At 37.8% G+C, this 14,587-nt stretch overlaps 1 protein-coding gene across 1 annotated transcript in view; it reads left to right on the forward strand.

Moving 5' to 3' along the window:
* The first annotated feature begins 3,956 nt into the window (after positions 1 to 3,956).
* LOC121522800 (protein FAM124A) overlaps positions 3,957 to 14,587 on the forward strand; it is a 49,163-nt gene continuing 38,532 nt past the window's right edge. The window contains exons 1-2 of the mRNA XM_041807451.1: positions 3,957 to 4,047; positions 4,134 to 4,234. Coding sequence (XP_041663385.1) covers positions 4,179 to 4,234 — 56 coding nt within the window. The 5' untranslated portion in view covers positions 3,957 to 4,047; positions 4,134 to 4,178. The remainder of the gene's footprint in view (positions 4,048 to 4,133; positions 4,235 to 14,587) is intronic.

The following is a 14,587-nucleotide window of genomic DNA, read 5'->3' on the forward strand; positions in this document are numbered from 1 at the left end:
AAATAAGCAAAAAAGTTTGGAAAAAAGGGATATTTTTTGAAAATATAAGGTAGTTTACATGGGCAAAAAGGGGCAAAAATGGGATAAAAGTGGAAAATGGGGGAAAAGAAGCAAAAAGAAATTTTAAAATGGCCCAAAAAATATGAAAAAGAGGTATTTATTGTCATTATAACTGAATAAGAGGGAAAGGCAGATGTTTAGGGACATTTGCAAACCAAAATATATTAATGTTAAAAAGGTTTAAAGATTAGACATACATGTTTGAAATGTTGTTGTTTAATTTTTTTTTTTTTTTTTCAATTTGAATCCTTTATGTGGGTGGGGGTCCACCGAAAGAATAAGTTCTTCTTAGGGGAGGCTCACTCTCACACACTGTAAAAACCCCTGGTCTAGACTGCACCATTTTCATCAAAAACATCGAAGTAACAGAAAATTTACAACAATTTGTGTTTCTTTCTCAGTGTTGGGTCTAAACGGGTCTAATCGGCTCTAAACCAGTGTTTCTCAGTTGGTCTAGCCTCAGAACCCACCAACCCCACAATGGAAATTCACAAATCAAATGTCAGCACATATTTAGCCTCTTAAATTTATTTAATGAAAATGTAGCCAAGCAGTTTGGAATATAACATATGTTTGAACAAAGAGACCGGACAAAACAAGCATGTTTAAAAAGTTTAAGGAAGCCCTGTGGGAACATGTATGAAATATCTTGAGTAACAAAAATACATGTAAAAAAATCATGAAAAAATGTTGGCTGTTTACGATCAAGAAATTAACACATTATCATGGAAAACTGCCATGTTAAACCAGGAGAAATAAGCCAAGACCATAAGAAAAAAAACAACAAAGTTTACTTATTAGTAAAGGAAAACAGTGAAGTAAAATATGTCAATATCTATCTGCTTATAGGGCCTCTGCACTGTGTAGATTTTTGCCACTTTTCCAGGTTCACATCCATAACCCCCCAGAAACAGCCCAAAGCCCACTTTCAATCCAATAAAAGAGAGTCAGTGATGTGAGGCTCCATCCTAGAAGCAGGAGATAGCCTACTGCCATTTAAGAATTAATAAAAGCAATAAAGCAAAGTTCAGAAGCTAGAATCTAACTGCTACTCTTGCCATACAAATATAACAAATATCAATATCAGCATGAAATTTCCAACTAGCATCACCTCATAAGATAATCACAAATAAACTAGGAGCTCCTGCCTGCAGAAGCCCATGATCCAGACTGACTACGCAGTTCGCGGCGGTGCTTTTTTATACCCTGTAGCCCCTCCCACTCTGCGTTTTATCCACATATTTTTCAACAAAAACTAAACTATGTTTTCCTCATTTAAACACTGCTTAAACTCCCAACACCTGCATAAACATTTTGCACATCATTCTGATCATTTTGATTCGACATAAGCATCGTATTTGTGGAGAAAAGGCAGAAAACAAGCAAAAGAGTGATTTTTTTCAACCAGGAATCGGTCGTTTGGCGCTCTCCAGCCTATTTACAACCCGGAAATACGTCGCCTCGGTTTCGTTAGACGCACCTGCAGACTAGACATGGCAGGGAAAAAGGACAGGTAGCCGAAAGTGAGAGACAAACTTTTGTGAGAGTATGAGAGAATAGTCCTCGGAGGTGTGTTCCCTTGTTCATGTAATCAAACTGGAGTTGAAGGAATGGGAGATGGCGAAGTTTACCGGTTGATTTAAGATAAGGGAAAAGTTTGGCGCGTGTTTGTGTCGGCGTGGACATTTCCCGCGCAGCCGTCAGAAAACGCCACACAGGTTAGCAGCCAAAGATGTTATTGACAAAACCGTTTTCATAACGCTGTCTTATCTTTCTTTCACTCACTTCTCTTAAAAATACCTCAAGTCCGGTAAAATAAACAACTCAACAACTCCATATAAGTTGGGGCAAGGTTACATATTCTTTTGGCGTTCAATTTATCTGAACCTGTAATGAAGACGTTGGTAAAATTCTTCCTAGTCCAATTTTCATGAACTAAAAAGCATCTTGTCTCTCATACAAGGGCGGTTTTGTTAATGTCAAAGCCTTAGGTCAGGATTCCCTTTACCATTTGGCCAGGGGTAATCACAATTGAACAAAATATTTTATTTGAAATGTCCTTTTTCAGTTGACGATGCCAAAGAAAAACACTGAAAAATCCGGGGAGTAATTTTTCCAGATTCAAAAACATTTTACTCAAAAAGTCAAATTTACTCTTTTTGAGTGTATTTATTATGCCAGAGTTGGAGTGAAAACGGGTGAAATTCTGCTAGATTAAAACTGTAACTACACCCACTCCAGTTCTAATTCAGCCTCCATCATTCTTGGACAGTCACGCTGCAGATTGTTAGGTGTCCCAGCGTAATCCTTGGCAATCAAGGTCTCCTCACTGGGAACCTTCTGACACCAGCATAAACTACAGCTTCTAGTCAGGTAACCTGGCTCCTCTTCAACCTTTGAATCTGGTGATTTTTCAGTGAGTTTTTCTGCTTTGTCTAACTTCATTTTTTCCTCTTTTCTGCAGAGTCTCCATCTCCCTGCCAGTGATTCTGCATACCACCAGCCAGCTCGCCCGGGTTCTTGTCATATGTTAATCACAATTGTTTCTGTGATATAAGGACACTATGTCTAATACTTATATATAGGGAAAAAAACTATTTTGTAGTTCCTCCATTTATAGGTGGAAAGGCAGCAGGATTATGTACTTAGAGGAAAATGTAGCTCTATTTCAAGAGGAACATCAATCTCTTTAGAGTAAGATACAGCTGTGTTACCCAATTCTATATGGAGAAACAATTGTTCCACAATGAGAAACACTTCTATGAGGAATGAAATACAGCTTGGAAAGGATTAGATATAACACTACTGAGTTAAAACAACTCTGAGTAAACTGATCTGTAATACTCTGTATTGAGTACAATTGCTGTAGAGTTGTTTTGTTCATTGTGGGCTCCATAATCATAACTTAGAGTTAAACAAAATACTTTTTAGAGTAAAAAAAACTCTGAAACATTACTCTGCATTTTTTTTAATAAGAGGAAAATTCACTCAGGTAAATTTACTGTGCAGGAAATTGCGTTAAGAAACAGTTGAGTTGTCTGTTGTTTTGGTTGCACGTCTGACAATAGTTGCTTACATTGATAAGATTGCATGATAGGCTTATATAAGGCTTTTGCCTATGCCCATCCAGTCACTGCTCAGAGACATTACCATTGACTTTGTTTATGTATTTTTTGTGATAAATAATTAAAACAGTACTAGTAATAGTACACAATTCAGAAATCCGTAAACCCAAATAATCAACAGCATTCATTTTAATTTGAACTCAACACATAAAATTGAAACGTGTATAGGCCAGGTGCTGCTTATAAAAATATGCTCGGTACTGGTGCAGTATACATTACTAGATGACATTTTACCATCCAGTAATCCACTAGTTTATTGTTTCAACATCTATAGGGATCTGCCTTATTATAATTTGCTTTTTACAAAGACATTTAGGGCTCTTTGAAAGGCTTGCTGGATCTTGCTGTTGGGGGCAGGGTCCCTTTTGGGTAAGTTACTCTATTTTATGTTTTCTTTTATTCTCTCCAGGGCCCTTATTTGCACTCATAATATCTTCATCACTGAAAGCAATTTTACAGTATACCTAATCTTTGATGACTCATATGACCTATAATAACTACATCTTGTGGACCCTTTGAGCAGGGGGCCCCAGACATTATCCCACCTTTGCTAATTTTAAAATAGTCTATGCTTGATTCTTTCATATAAGCCATAACCTCTTGAAAGATACGCTTTGATTTCTCATTGGATGAAATTACACACAGTAGAGGGTGGAGGCAATATCAAACTGAAAAAGAATAAAGTACTCATAACATAATGTGGTATTTTGGTGCCACAACCGCCCAGTAGGTGTCACTGTTGGCCCTCCAGCTCAGCAGACTCATGTTGGGCTAAAGCAGAGAAGCAGTCACCACCAGCCTGTTGCTCGAATTAGTCAACCAGACTTCTCACTGCAGGTCAGGAGGTACAAGCCGGACTTGTGTAAGCCGTCTGCCCTTTCAAAAATACTCCCCATTTCAGCCGTATCGTGTTTTTGAATGCCCTGTGTGTTTTTTTCGGGAGCCCAGCCTTTGAAACGATGAAGCTAACTGCCGTACAGCAGAAACCGTGAGATGGAGAAAAGCTCAGCAGAAGATGACTGTGTGGATTCAGGAGCCGAGACCGGAGGGTGAGTGAGGCAGAAGTCTGACAAGAATATGACTGATTTAAGATACCTACCTTGGTGAAAGATGATTGTTTGGCTACTCTTAATGACTTTAGACCCCTTGAACAAACAGTACTTCCATGTCCGTTGATTATTTATGTTTCATGGGGCTTAATACGTAAATATAAGCTTATCTTTAAAAACTTTTGACTTATTAACTGGTGTTTTTGTGTGTGTAAAGACACAGCAGACGCATACAATATCAACAAAACATAGGCCGAATTGAAGCTGTTATAGGTTTATGGAGAAAAAATATGTTTTAAGACTTGTATCTAGTGGGAAAAGGAAATTAGCGTTAACTTGACCATTTTTAGATCGATTTTGGTGCCTCCTAAAACCGTAGCTGAAGTGACCGCGCGTTAAACAAATCAAAGCAGACACCGGAGAGTTATGTAATCCATGTTGTGGGACAGTTACACCTTCATCATAGGGCTGGGCAATATGCTTATAAAGATTTTTTTTATTTATTGATGTTTTTAAATGAGATGATAGGAAGTGATATACCTATCATTTCTATTGATACAGTTGGTTTATGTGTGTTGGGGGGGGTGCTCAGTAAAACCATTGTTTATAGTAAGAACCACTAACAGTATGCTTATTGACCATGTGATAATGTGTTTGAAATGTTTAGCCAAAATGTAATTAATTTCTGTTAGCAGTAATCAGCTATAAGTGACACCTGTTTGATGGCCTGGCCACAATTTTGGTCTTTTAATGCAGTGATTTTCAAACTTTTTCCTCAAGGCATACCTAAGATTAAGCCAAAATGCTACGACACACTGTATCCTTACAAAATAGCCTCTTTAAAATGTGTTACATTTACTCAAGTTGTCGTATACAGTGCTTAACAAATTTATTAGACCACCTGTCATATTTGTCTCAGAGACCATCCGGCATCATGAAGTGCTTTAATGCGGACTCTTTCATTTTCAGTGAGCTCTCAATGTTTTACCATTTTGAACAGGAATGAGGAATTTCAAACTGAATTGACCTTTTTATAACCAAATTTGAGCTGACTCACTGGGCTTCTCTGAGAAGTCAGAAGTTAATCAAGCATAACATTCAACCACTAAATTTGTTTTTCTGTTTAGGAATGTGAGTAAATAACTATAATTTGACATATTAATCAAGAAATAATAATATGCTTAACTATTTTTTCAGTTTTTTTGTAAACCAGTAAATTTAAGAATTCATGAATCATAACAATTATTATATTTTAGCATTAAAAATATCATTTGGGTTAAAGAGCTTCTACATATTGATGTATTAACCATTACATAAATATAAAAAATGATTTTGGTAATTACCAATGCTGTTAATTTAGGGCAGCTGTGGCATAAACCTTACTTTGGGTGGTGGTCTAATAAATTTGTTAAGCACTGTAGTTATAGATATAATATACAGTTGTACAGTTTCCCATGGCACACCACGACTTGCGTCGCCACACCATTTGAGAAACATTTTATTTGTTTTTGTCAAATATTGCAGGCAAACTTGAGGAGCTGCTACCCAGCTTCACCCGTTTTTTTTAAATGTTGCCAACATATTTGTGCAATTTGACAGTTTCTCTCTTTTACGATTGCAGAGTTTATCTGCAATTTTTCGATAATTAACAAACAAAAGGGGTGCAGATGGCCTAATCATTAGGTCACGCCCCATGGGCTCAAGTTCAGCCTGTAGCTCTTTCACTGCTGGAAAAACAGCAAAAACAAATCTTGAAAAAAAAAATCCTTAATAGGGGTGCAGATGGCTAGGCAGTAGAGTTGCACCTCATGCTCCAGCCCACTGTGGTCCTCTGTAAATAAAGGCATAAAGGATCCAAAAAATAAGTCTTAAAAAAAGCCCCAGAAATGGTGTTCAGGACGTCTTTTTTGTTGCTGTGGTATCAATCAGGTTTCAGTATTGCTTGGTTTTCATCAGAATCATACCAAAGTCCATCATTCTGTTATCATGATGGCCATTTTTTATTTCCTTACATAAACATATTAAGACACATCAATATACAACAGCAGCTGGAATTCCTTAGCTTTGTCATAATAAACAGGTTATGTATTATTATTCATATATGCCAGTATTCTTGTTGCCTCTTTATTGCCACTATCGTTTTTTTTTTTTTTTTGGCTAATGAGAACAATTGGAGAGATGTGATCCTAATTCTTTAGTGAAAAGTTAGACCTAATCCTAATGAGAATATAACTACAAGACAGATGGATCTTAATTCAAGAATATTTGACACTAAAACTTTAAATGACTGTATTGTTTCCTCTGTTTTCAGCTATTAGACAAAGATGAGCCTCAGTTTCTCCTGTGGTATGTCACTGCTTGGTGTTGTGATGTGATGTAGTGGAGGACTTGTGTTTGTGTGTGTGTTTGAATGACAGACTCCTATTTTTTTGTACAACATAATCTAAACCAACAGTGTTGCCTCAACAGATGTCTAATATTGATCCAGTTAGCCACAGTGTGGTCAACAGTATAGTTTTAGCATCTTTTTTAACATCTCCTCAAGAAAATCACATGATTTCATTATAGCTTATTTGTAAATCTAAACTCCTGCTATGTCTTGTCTTATATAAACTGAGTGAGTCATTAGGATGTAAATATAATTTAATTGTTGTCTATTTTTTGGACACTGTTCAACTGAATTATTGTTATTTGAGTAACTACTAAAAGGGTATTTTGCACTGTTGAAGAAAGACAATTAAGTGTTTTTATTGATATTTTCTTAATAAGTCTACTGTAAAGGCAATATTAAAGACACCTCTAATAATTCCTGTTTGTTATTTTGTCTTACAAGATTAGCTTGATTGGGTTTCCTTCACCTGTTATGTAATTTTTCTACTAAAGACTATAATCATTTATTTATTGATATAATACAGATGTAAATGTGCCAAATTGAACCTTGAAGTTTCTCTTTAACGGTTTTCTATTGCTAGGGATTTCAAAATATAGCTATAAACAAGATTGGATGAAGAGAAGAGGCTGGAAAACACTGGGACTGAATGATTTTGAGGAAAAGATGTAGTTGTGATTATTTTTAGTGATATTGTAAATGCAATATGAATTGTCATATTGAAGGGAATAGTCGTTTCGATGTCGGTCTCAATTTGATTAAGAAAAACATACAAAAAAAAGAGAAAGTGATTTTTTGTAAACTATTTCCAGAAAAACTGACTCTTGAATGCTTGTCTAGAATGTAACATCACTGCTGTTAAAAAATGTATTAAACTCATTTTTTTGGCCCACATTACAGAAAAGAAATACTGCATGTTCTGCAATTTGAAAATCCTGATTAAATCTAAATGTTGATTTGTTGCTTAGCTTTAGAAAACACTATTGAAGGCACATATGGATACATACGGGTTAAGCACATGAAAAGTCACAACTGAAAACTAAAAATAGTGACTAATAAAAGGGTGTGAAAGGGTATTTTTAGCTTGGAAAAAACTTGATGAAAGATGATAAAATACAAAGCTTCTATTGTCTCTTTACCCTCAAACTGAAAGTTTAAAAGCTGGGAAAGTAATCTAGGAACATCAATGCCCGTGTTGTTAAAACCACCTGCGTTCGTGCTGTTTCATTATCCGTGAACCGGAACCAAACAGCTTAATGTGTGCGAGAGAAAGCTTATGTGTCATGGGAAAAAGCAGCAGAGAGCCCTGACCAAAGCAACTCTGAGAGGAAAAGCAGAGAGCTGATAACCAGAGAACCACCGCCTCCATCGGGTCACATCCTCCACCTCTGCTGCCTCACTCCACTTCCTCTTCTGATCCCACATCCACTGTCTTTACTCATCTGTAGAGTCCTGCAAGTAGATCATACACATTAGTTCAACACTGAACTCATTAAACCATGTCATTATATTCCTTGCTTTGTGCACTGAGGCACAGTCATGTTGTAATAGAAAAAAGGCCTTCCCCAAACTGTTGCCACAAAGTTGGAAGCGTAGCATTTTCCAAAATGTCTTGGTATGCTGAAGCATTTGGATTGGCCTTCACTGGAGATCTCACTGGAGATATTATTTTTAACATGAATCATTTGTTATAAATGATTCATTAAAAATCCATGCAATCTTGTCGTTTGAGCTTTTTATTCCAAAAACTTGCACAATCCTTGTCTACTGTATTGAATGACGTAGCGACTTGCCTCTGGCAACATAGCAGCAACTCCCATGTCTGGGCAGCCAGCCAGTCTCCCGTCACATATGTGCTAAGTGATATGTGAATTTGGATCATAAATCGATTCATTAAAACCAATGTCATGTTTTCGCTGTGCTTGTTAACTCAAAAACTCGCAAATTTTTCATCTACTTGTATTTCCTTACTTGATGGACTTGCCTCTATTAACATGGCAATGACACACAGCCAAGAAGATGTTAAGTTCAACTGACTTCCAGTAGTAGAGGATGAAATGTGGCGGCGATTTTTGACTCCCGGTGTGAAGTGGAGGTCCTCCTTTGCATCTAGGTACTCTTGAATTCATCAGCAACCAGTTGCAATCCTCCAGACAGCTGCCCAGGTACAGATGGGTGTGTGCCAAATGTTGTGTCGGCATTAAGCCATTTGACTTTTCTTGAAAAGCCACCAATGCTCCCATTGATACATATTCCATATGGCTTCAGTTTATCGTATGAATCCAAGTGCCAGATTAAGTTAGCTCCTTTTGCAAAGTAGTTTCATCTTCTTAAACGTCTTGCTTGTCTCAACGAATGCCCTCTTGGATCCAAACCCATTTGTGCATCTTCTTTACTTACACATAATATTTGCTCTCTGCATTTGGCATACACCCATCTGTACCGTGCAGCTGTCCAGAGGATTGCAACTGGTTGATGATGAATTCGACCAGGTACGCCAGATCCAAGTAAGTTTTATGATGAAAGAGTCCCTTTCACCCAAAATGCTTTCAGATGCCTTTCTCTGAGACAAAAGCATGCCGGCGACTAAGCCCTGATTGAATGTCTTTATATTTCAGTCCAATTTTGAAGTAAAAATCAGTGAATCGGGGAGCAGGTGGCCTAGCAGGTAAAGGCGCTCCCCATGCACGCGGGCGGCCCGGGTTCAAATCCGGCCTGAGGCCCTTCACCGCATGTCTCTCCCCCACTCTTGACCCTGTTTCCGGCTCTATCCACCATCCTCCTCTTTCTAATAAAGGCACTAAAATGCCCAAAAATAAATCTTAAAAAAAAAAAAGAAAAAAAAAATTCAATGAATCTCACCTACGGATGCTCGCCCTGCATTGTTTTTGTTGGTTTGACCCGGAAGTAGTTACTGCTATGTCATTTCAATCTACTCTTGTGAGACCTCACAAAAGTTTGCGAGATCTCGCAATATGTTTCAAAAAAGAAAAAATATATATATACACATTCCCCATCATCATATCCAAAAAAAAAAAAAAATTCCATCGTCATTTTTATTTTTCCCCCCATGTCCCTTAAGGGACTTCGTAGAAATTAGTCACCTGGCATCAATTTGTACTTTCTTCCAATGATAAACTAAACTCTTTGTTTACATCATTAACAAGACTCGGCCACATGCAGATCATCTGTTGTCAAAGTAGAACTGAACTTAAGTGCAGATTAGAGTTGTTTATGGAATTTGAGAAAGTAAAATAAATTAGAGAAGAATACATCTCATACCTAAAATGGATAATAAAACTCTACATCATATTTCAATGGACAATAACCCACTTAATCGCCACCACATGTTGCTCTGCCGGAAACAATAGCTTATTTCAACAAATCTAAAATCTTCTAAAATAACTTGCTTTCTTCTAGCATTAGGAACTTTTGGCAATAAACCTCTTATGCTCGTGCAAGTAATGACTTTTCTGTTGAAAGTAGCACAACAGTTATAGTCCGATTTCTACAGAGGATTGAAGAGGTCAGATTTAGTGGTTGTTGGCCAGAAATACAAAGACCGTGGTTTGGAGCTGGAAAACTTTGGTTCATGTTCCATCTACTAACATCAGTCAGCATCTGTTTCTTTAAACCATGACCCAAACATAACGAGACCTTAGCTGGGGAGGTGACAGGCTGGACAGGCTGTAAAACGTTCCTATGAGTCATTGCTAAGGAGATTTATAGCTTTATGCTTACTGTCCTTTTTTCATCATTGATCCTTTCTTCTGTCTATGACACCATCTCCTGTCCCTCCAAAATAAGGAGCAAGTTAGTTTTTTATGGATTTCTGCAGTCGTTTTTTTACATCATGTCTTGCCTCTACAACTTCAAAGTCTCTAAAGAATTTTGTAAAAGTTACTGGCGAGCTCATCAGGTCACTCTGCAGTCAAAGATTCTTAACATTTTTGATACTTCCATACTTTTCCATGATAACCACCTGTTTCCAAACAGTACGGTCTCCATTACTTTTTTGTGTGGTGTTTTCTAAAGTAGTGTGATTTGTAAAAATGTTAAAGGCAAGGGTTTACCATGAGGCCTAATTAACTTAACCTTGTACCTCCAACATCTAATAAGTTCATCCATTAATCACAGTGTAGTTTGCACAGAGATTGAAGAAAATCTCAAGGCATTCTTGAGATATTGCATTCACAAGTAAGGGATGCACATGAGCCTCATGTCCTTGACCTTCAAACTATGACCTCCAACACATAATCGTTTAATTCTAGAGTCAGAGTGGATGTTTGTTCAAAGTACCGTGTCACAGTATTTTTATTGCTCTTTACTGAAGTGGTATTAAATCGTGGTACTACAAAATTTAAAGAGAGAACATGCTTAAATGCATTTTCAGGCCTTACATCCCATTCTCACCCTAAACAAGCCTGTGATGGCATACTGAACTCATGTCTGAGTGAAAGATCATAGAAAAAGGATGTTCAGTCAGGAAAACTCTCATCACACATTTTACCATTTCTTTGTAAATGGATATACAGTTTTACTTGGCAGAGAAGGCTCCCTGGGTTAGTCAAGCAGCATGCTTTGACTTTCCAGGGAGCACATTGGTAGAAATCCCATATGGATGGTGTTATACCCCGTCTAGGAGTGGCCAGGACACAACATGAAATATGAACCATAACACTCAGATTTCAAGTAGCTACGAAGGCTAGGTTCAGAAATTTCAACAACAAGGCAATTTATTTAACAAAGGTAAATTCACAGGAACAAAGGAGGGGTTATTTACCTCAGAGTGAGACATTTAAACTAAGAATATACGCTACGGGAGAGACAGTCGTTGTTTTATGTAAATTACGGATAAAAGACGATTAATAAACAATTCTCCCGGCTTTTGAGGCACAAGCCTTAAGCACTAACTATACAAAAAAAACACCAAAGGCTCACCCTTACTTTACCCAAAAAGCATAATTAACAAACAAGAGCTCTAACACAGAAACTGGCGTGGCCGGTTGGACTCTGAATGTGCCAGGGTTCCCCCTGCTCTGGTGACATCACTTCGGTCTTTAAATCAAGGCCCAGCTCCGCCGCAGCCTGTCACCACTCCACACGGGAACTTAAGCAGCCAATCAGCAGCAGGTAATGGCACACCTAATCAGGTAGATAGACGCCAAACTCGTGACACACAAACTCAGCACATACACACTAGAGCCTGACCGATTGATCGGCGGGCCGATTATAGCGTATCACAGATTAATCAACATCAGCCAATATGTAGCCGATATATTAACCATTAGAGCTCATGCTGCATGGATCCATGAAAGCTCTCTGTTGTGCCTTTCTAATCATGTCTTCCAAGCATTCGTAGCTCTTACATATTATTTTCTAGTGAGCCCAGAACTTGGCTGACTTTCCGGAGTCTCTGAGGACAGTGTTGTCCTATACAACAATACGTGACAGTTTATAAAAACGTTGATAACTTTAACGTCATGGAAACTTGCTCTTTTTTTTCCTCTGAAAGCTGACCATTTTGCCGTTCGTTTGCTACCATCCATGTCTCCATATCTCTAAAGAATGCCGTTGTAGCAAGCCCGGAACTTTGGTGACTTTTCGGGGTCTTTGGAGATTAAATCCACAGTGTTGCATCCAATAATAAGCGTCTTTTTATCCATTTTTAATCCATTTTCAATCATGTACTTTGACTTTCTTCAGTGGGCAGCCATATTTGTTAAAATGCAAAGCTGCAAAGCATTGTGGAACGCAGGAGTAGAGAATAAACAATGATAAATGCAACTGTTAATTCACATGTCCACCATTATCTAAGACTATTATACAGCATTTTAACGTCGTCTAAGTTGCATCTTTGTGAAATAAACAAAGATAATATAAGTATAAGAATTCGTCTTCATGTACAGTATATGTCCTGTGTATATCAATGTTCTTATTTCATTTATCATGACTCATGTATGGCTGTTTAAGCCATTATTTCAAGAATGCTGCAGTGCTGGGCTAGAGACAAACTGAGTCGATCCAATGCAGAATCTGCCAATATGGATAATTTGCTTTTATATGTGACGATATTATGCAGGTAATATTTTAGATTCCTAAAAACAGGTATCGTTATCATTTAATTTTTTCACGGGTATCAACCAATTCAGAATTTCCAGTATGTCGAGAACCCTCTGCAGTCAGACTTTGTGTTCATAACCGGGCTGCTGTCTGTCTTCTCTTCACTGTCTGTTTATTGTCTTTGGATGGAGATGAAGTGAGGCTAGACTGCCAGACGAGATGCTAACCGGCACGGCTGGAGGAGGCCTGCCAAGCATACAGACACCCTGAGGGAGCCATTAAAACAGACCTGCAGCAGCCTCGGTCTCTTCTCTATTGAGCCATTAACCATAAAAAGAAAGTTTCCTCATCTTTTTTCTCCATATTTTGTCATTTTTCTCTTTGCATGCTGTGACACATCTTCAAGCTTCACTGAACCTTTCCCATCATTTATAATCTGCTCATACTTGTCTTGTCCTTTACTCTCTTTATGTGTCTTTCCCTCTGCTGTGCCTCTTTGTCTTCTTTTTCTACCTTTCTCTGCTCAAGTCTGCTTCCTCCAATCCATTCCTCTCTGTTCACGGCTAATGCCAGTTAGTTAGATTAATAGCGTCCTGCTGCAGGAAACAGACTCGCTCCTCAGTTTCCTGCTGTCCTGCAGCTCCACAGGCCTTATTAGTTTAGAGACAGGCGGGTCTGTGAGGAGGAACAGTGTTCTCCGGTTGTCAGCTGACTCCTGTGGGACTAATAATCTCAGGTGATGTAGTAGACACGAGAGCTGTGGTTTTTACTGATGGAGGAGTTATAGCATGTGTAGGATCCACTTTAACTCTTCAGTAAGTCTTGTATGTGGGAAACATGCATGTCAACTGTTTGTTCTCTCACACATATTTGAGTAATTACTCAAAATGTCTGAATGTTTTTTCTAATACAAGGAGATGTGATTATAGAGGAAATCTAATTCTGCATCTGTCAGAGCTCAAAGATGAGAGCTTCAGATTAGACACGATCATTTCCTGTCTGAGAGTTTTTGTGTCTGTTTGGTGGCAGAAGTGGGAAAGAAAGATTGCAGATGTCATTAAAGTAAGTTTCTGACATTTTAAAAAATACATCAGAATGTTTTTTTTTTTCTTTTCAGAAAATATAAGCTTTTGGCTACTCTGCAACAGAGGTAGCCTATGTGTGATTCCGTTCTTGAGAGTGTGACATCTCAAAAAACTTTGATTTCTTCAGTCTTTGAAAAAATGCATCCCCTGACTTACCGCTGGACTAACTAGATCTTGGAGGTCAAAGGTCAAGGTCATCGGAGCTTGTGGGTGCAATATATTTGAGATTGCATTCAGGGTTATTCAAACTGCACAGTTTTCTGCTCTGACTCAAGAAGAAGCATGGACTGTAGAAAATTTTGGAAAAAGCCTCAGTGACATTGCATATTAAGTCACTGAAGGAGGTTTTGAATTCAGACCACAGCAGTTGCAGTTATAGAAAAAGCTGTCTCAGACTAGCTTCACCTCAACCTAGTAACAAGACAAGACATAGAGGTTGAGCTGAGGTATGTTACTGATGAAGAAGCTACATAATTTCAGCTTGCAGTTATATCAGCCTGATCCTTTTTGACATGCGCACAACTCATGAGTCTTATGTTCATTTATTTAATGGCATGAGTAAAGCATGCTGCTCTTATTGCCCAATGAAAGGAATATGATCTTGTTTATTTTCTGCTATTCTTAAGATGCATAATACATTTTTAGAAAACTTATTTAAACTTTAAGTGAGAAAATTTTCTCATTGTGATGATAAACATGAATTATTTTGTCCATATAGATAGCAGTGAGGAAGAGAGTAAGAGGAAACATTGTGCCAGTGGGAAAAGAATGTTGCATCGCTGGCTGTTTTTAAGTGTATATAATCAAAAATTGTTT

Source organism: Cheilinus undulatus, linkage group 15 (genome assembly GCF_018320785.1).
Source record: "Cheilinus undulatus linkage group 15, ASM1832078v1, whole genome shotgun sequence".
Classification (NCBI taxonomy): Eukaryota; Metazoa; Chordata; class Actinopteri; order Labriformes; family Labridae; genus Cheilinus; species Cheilinus undulatus.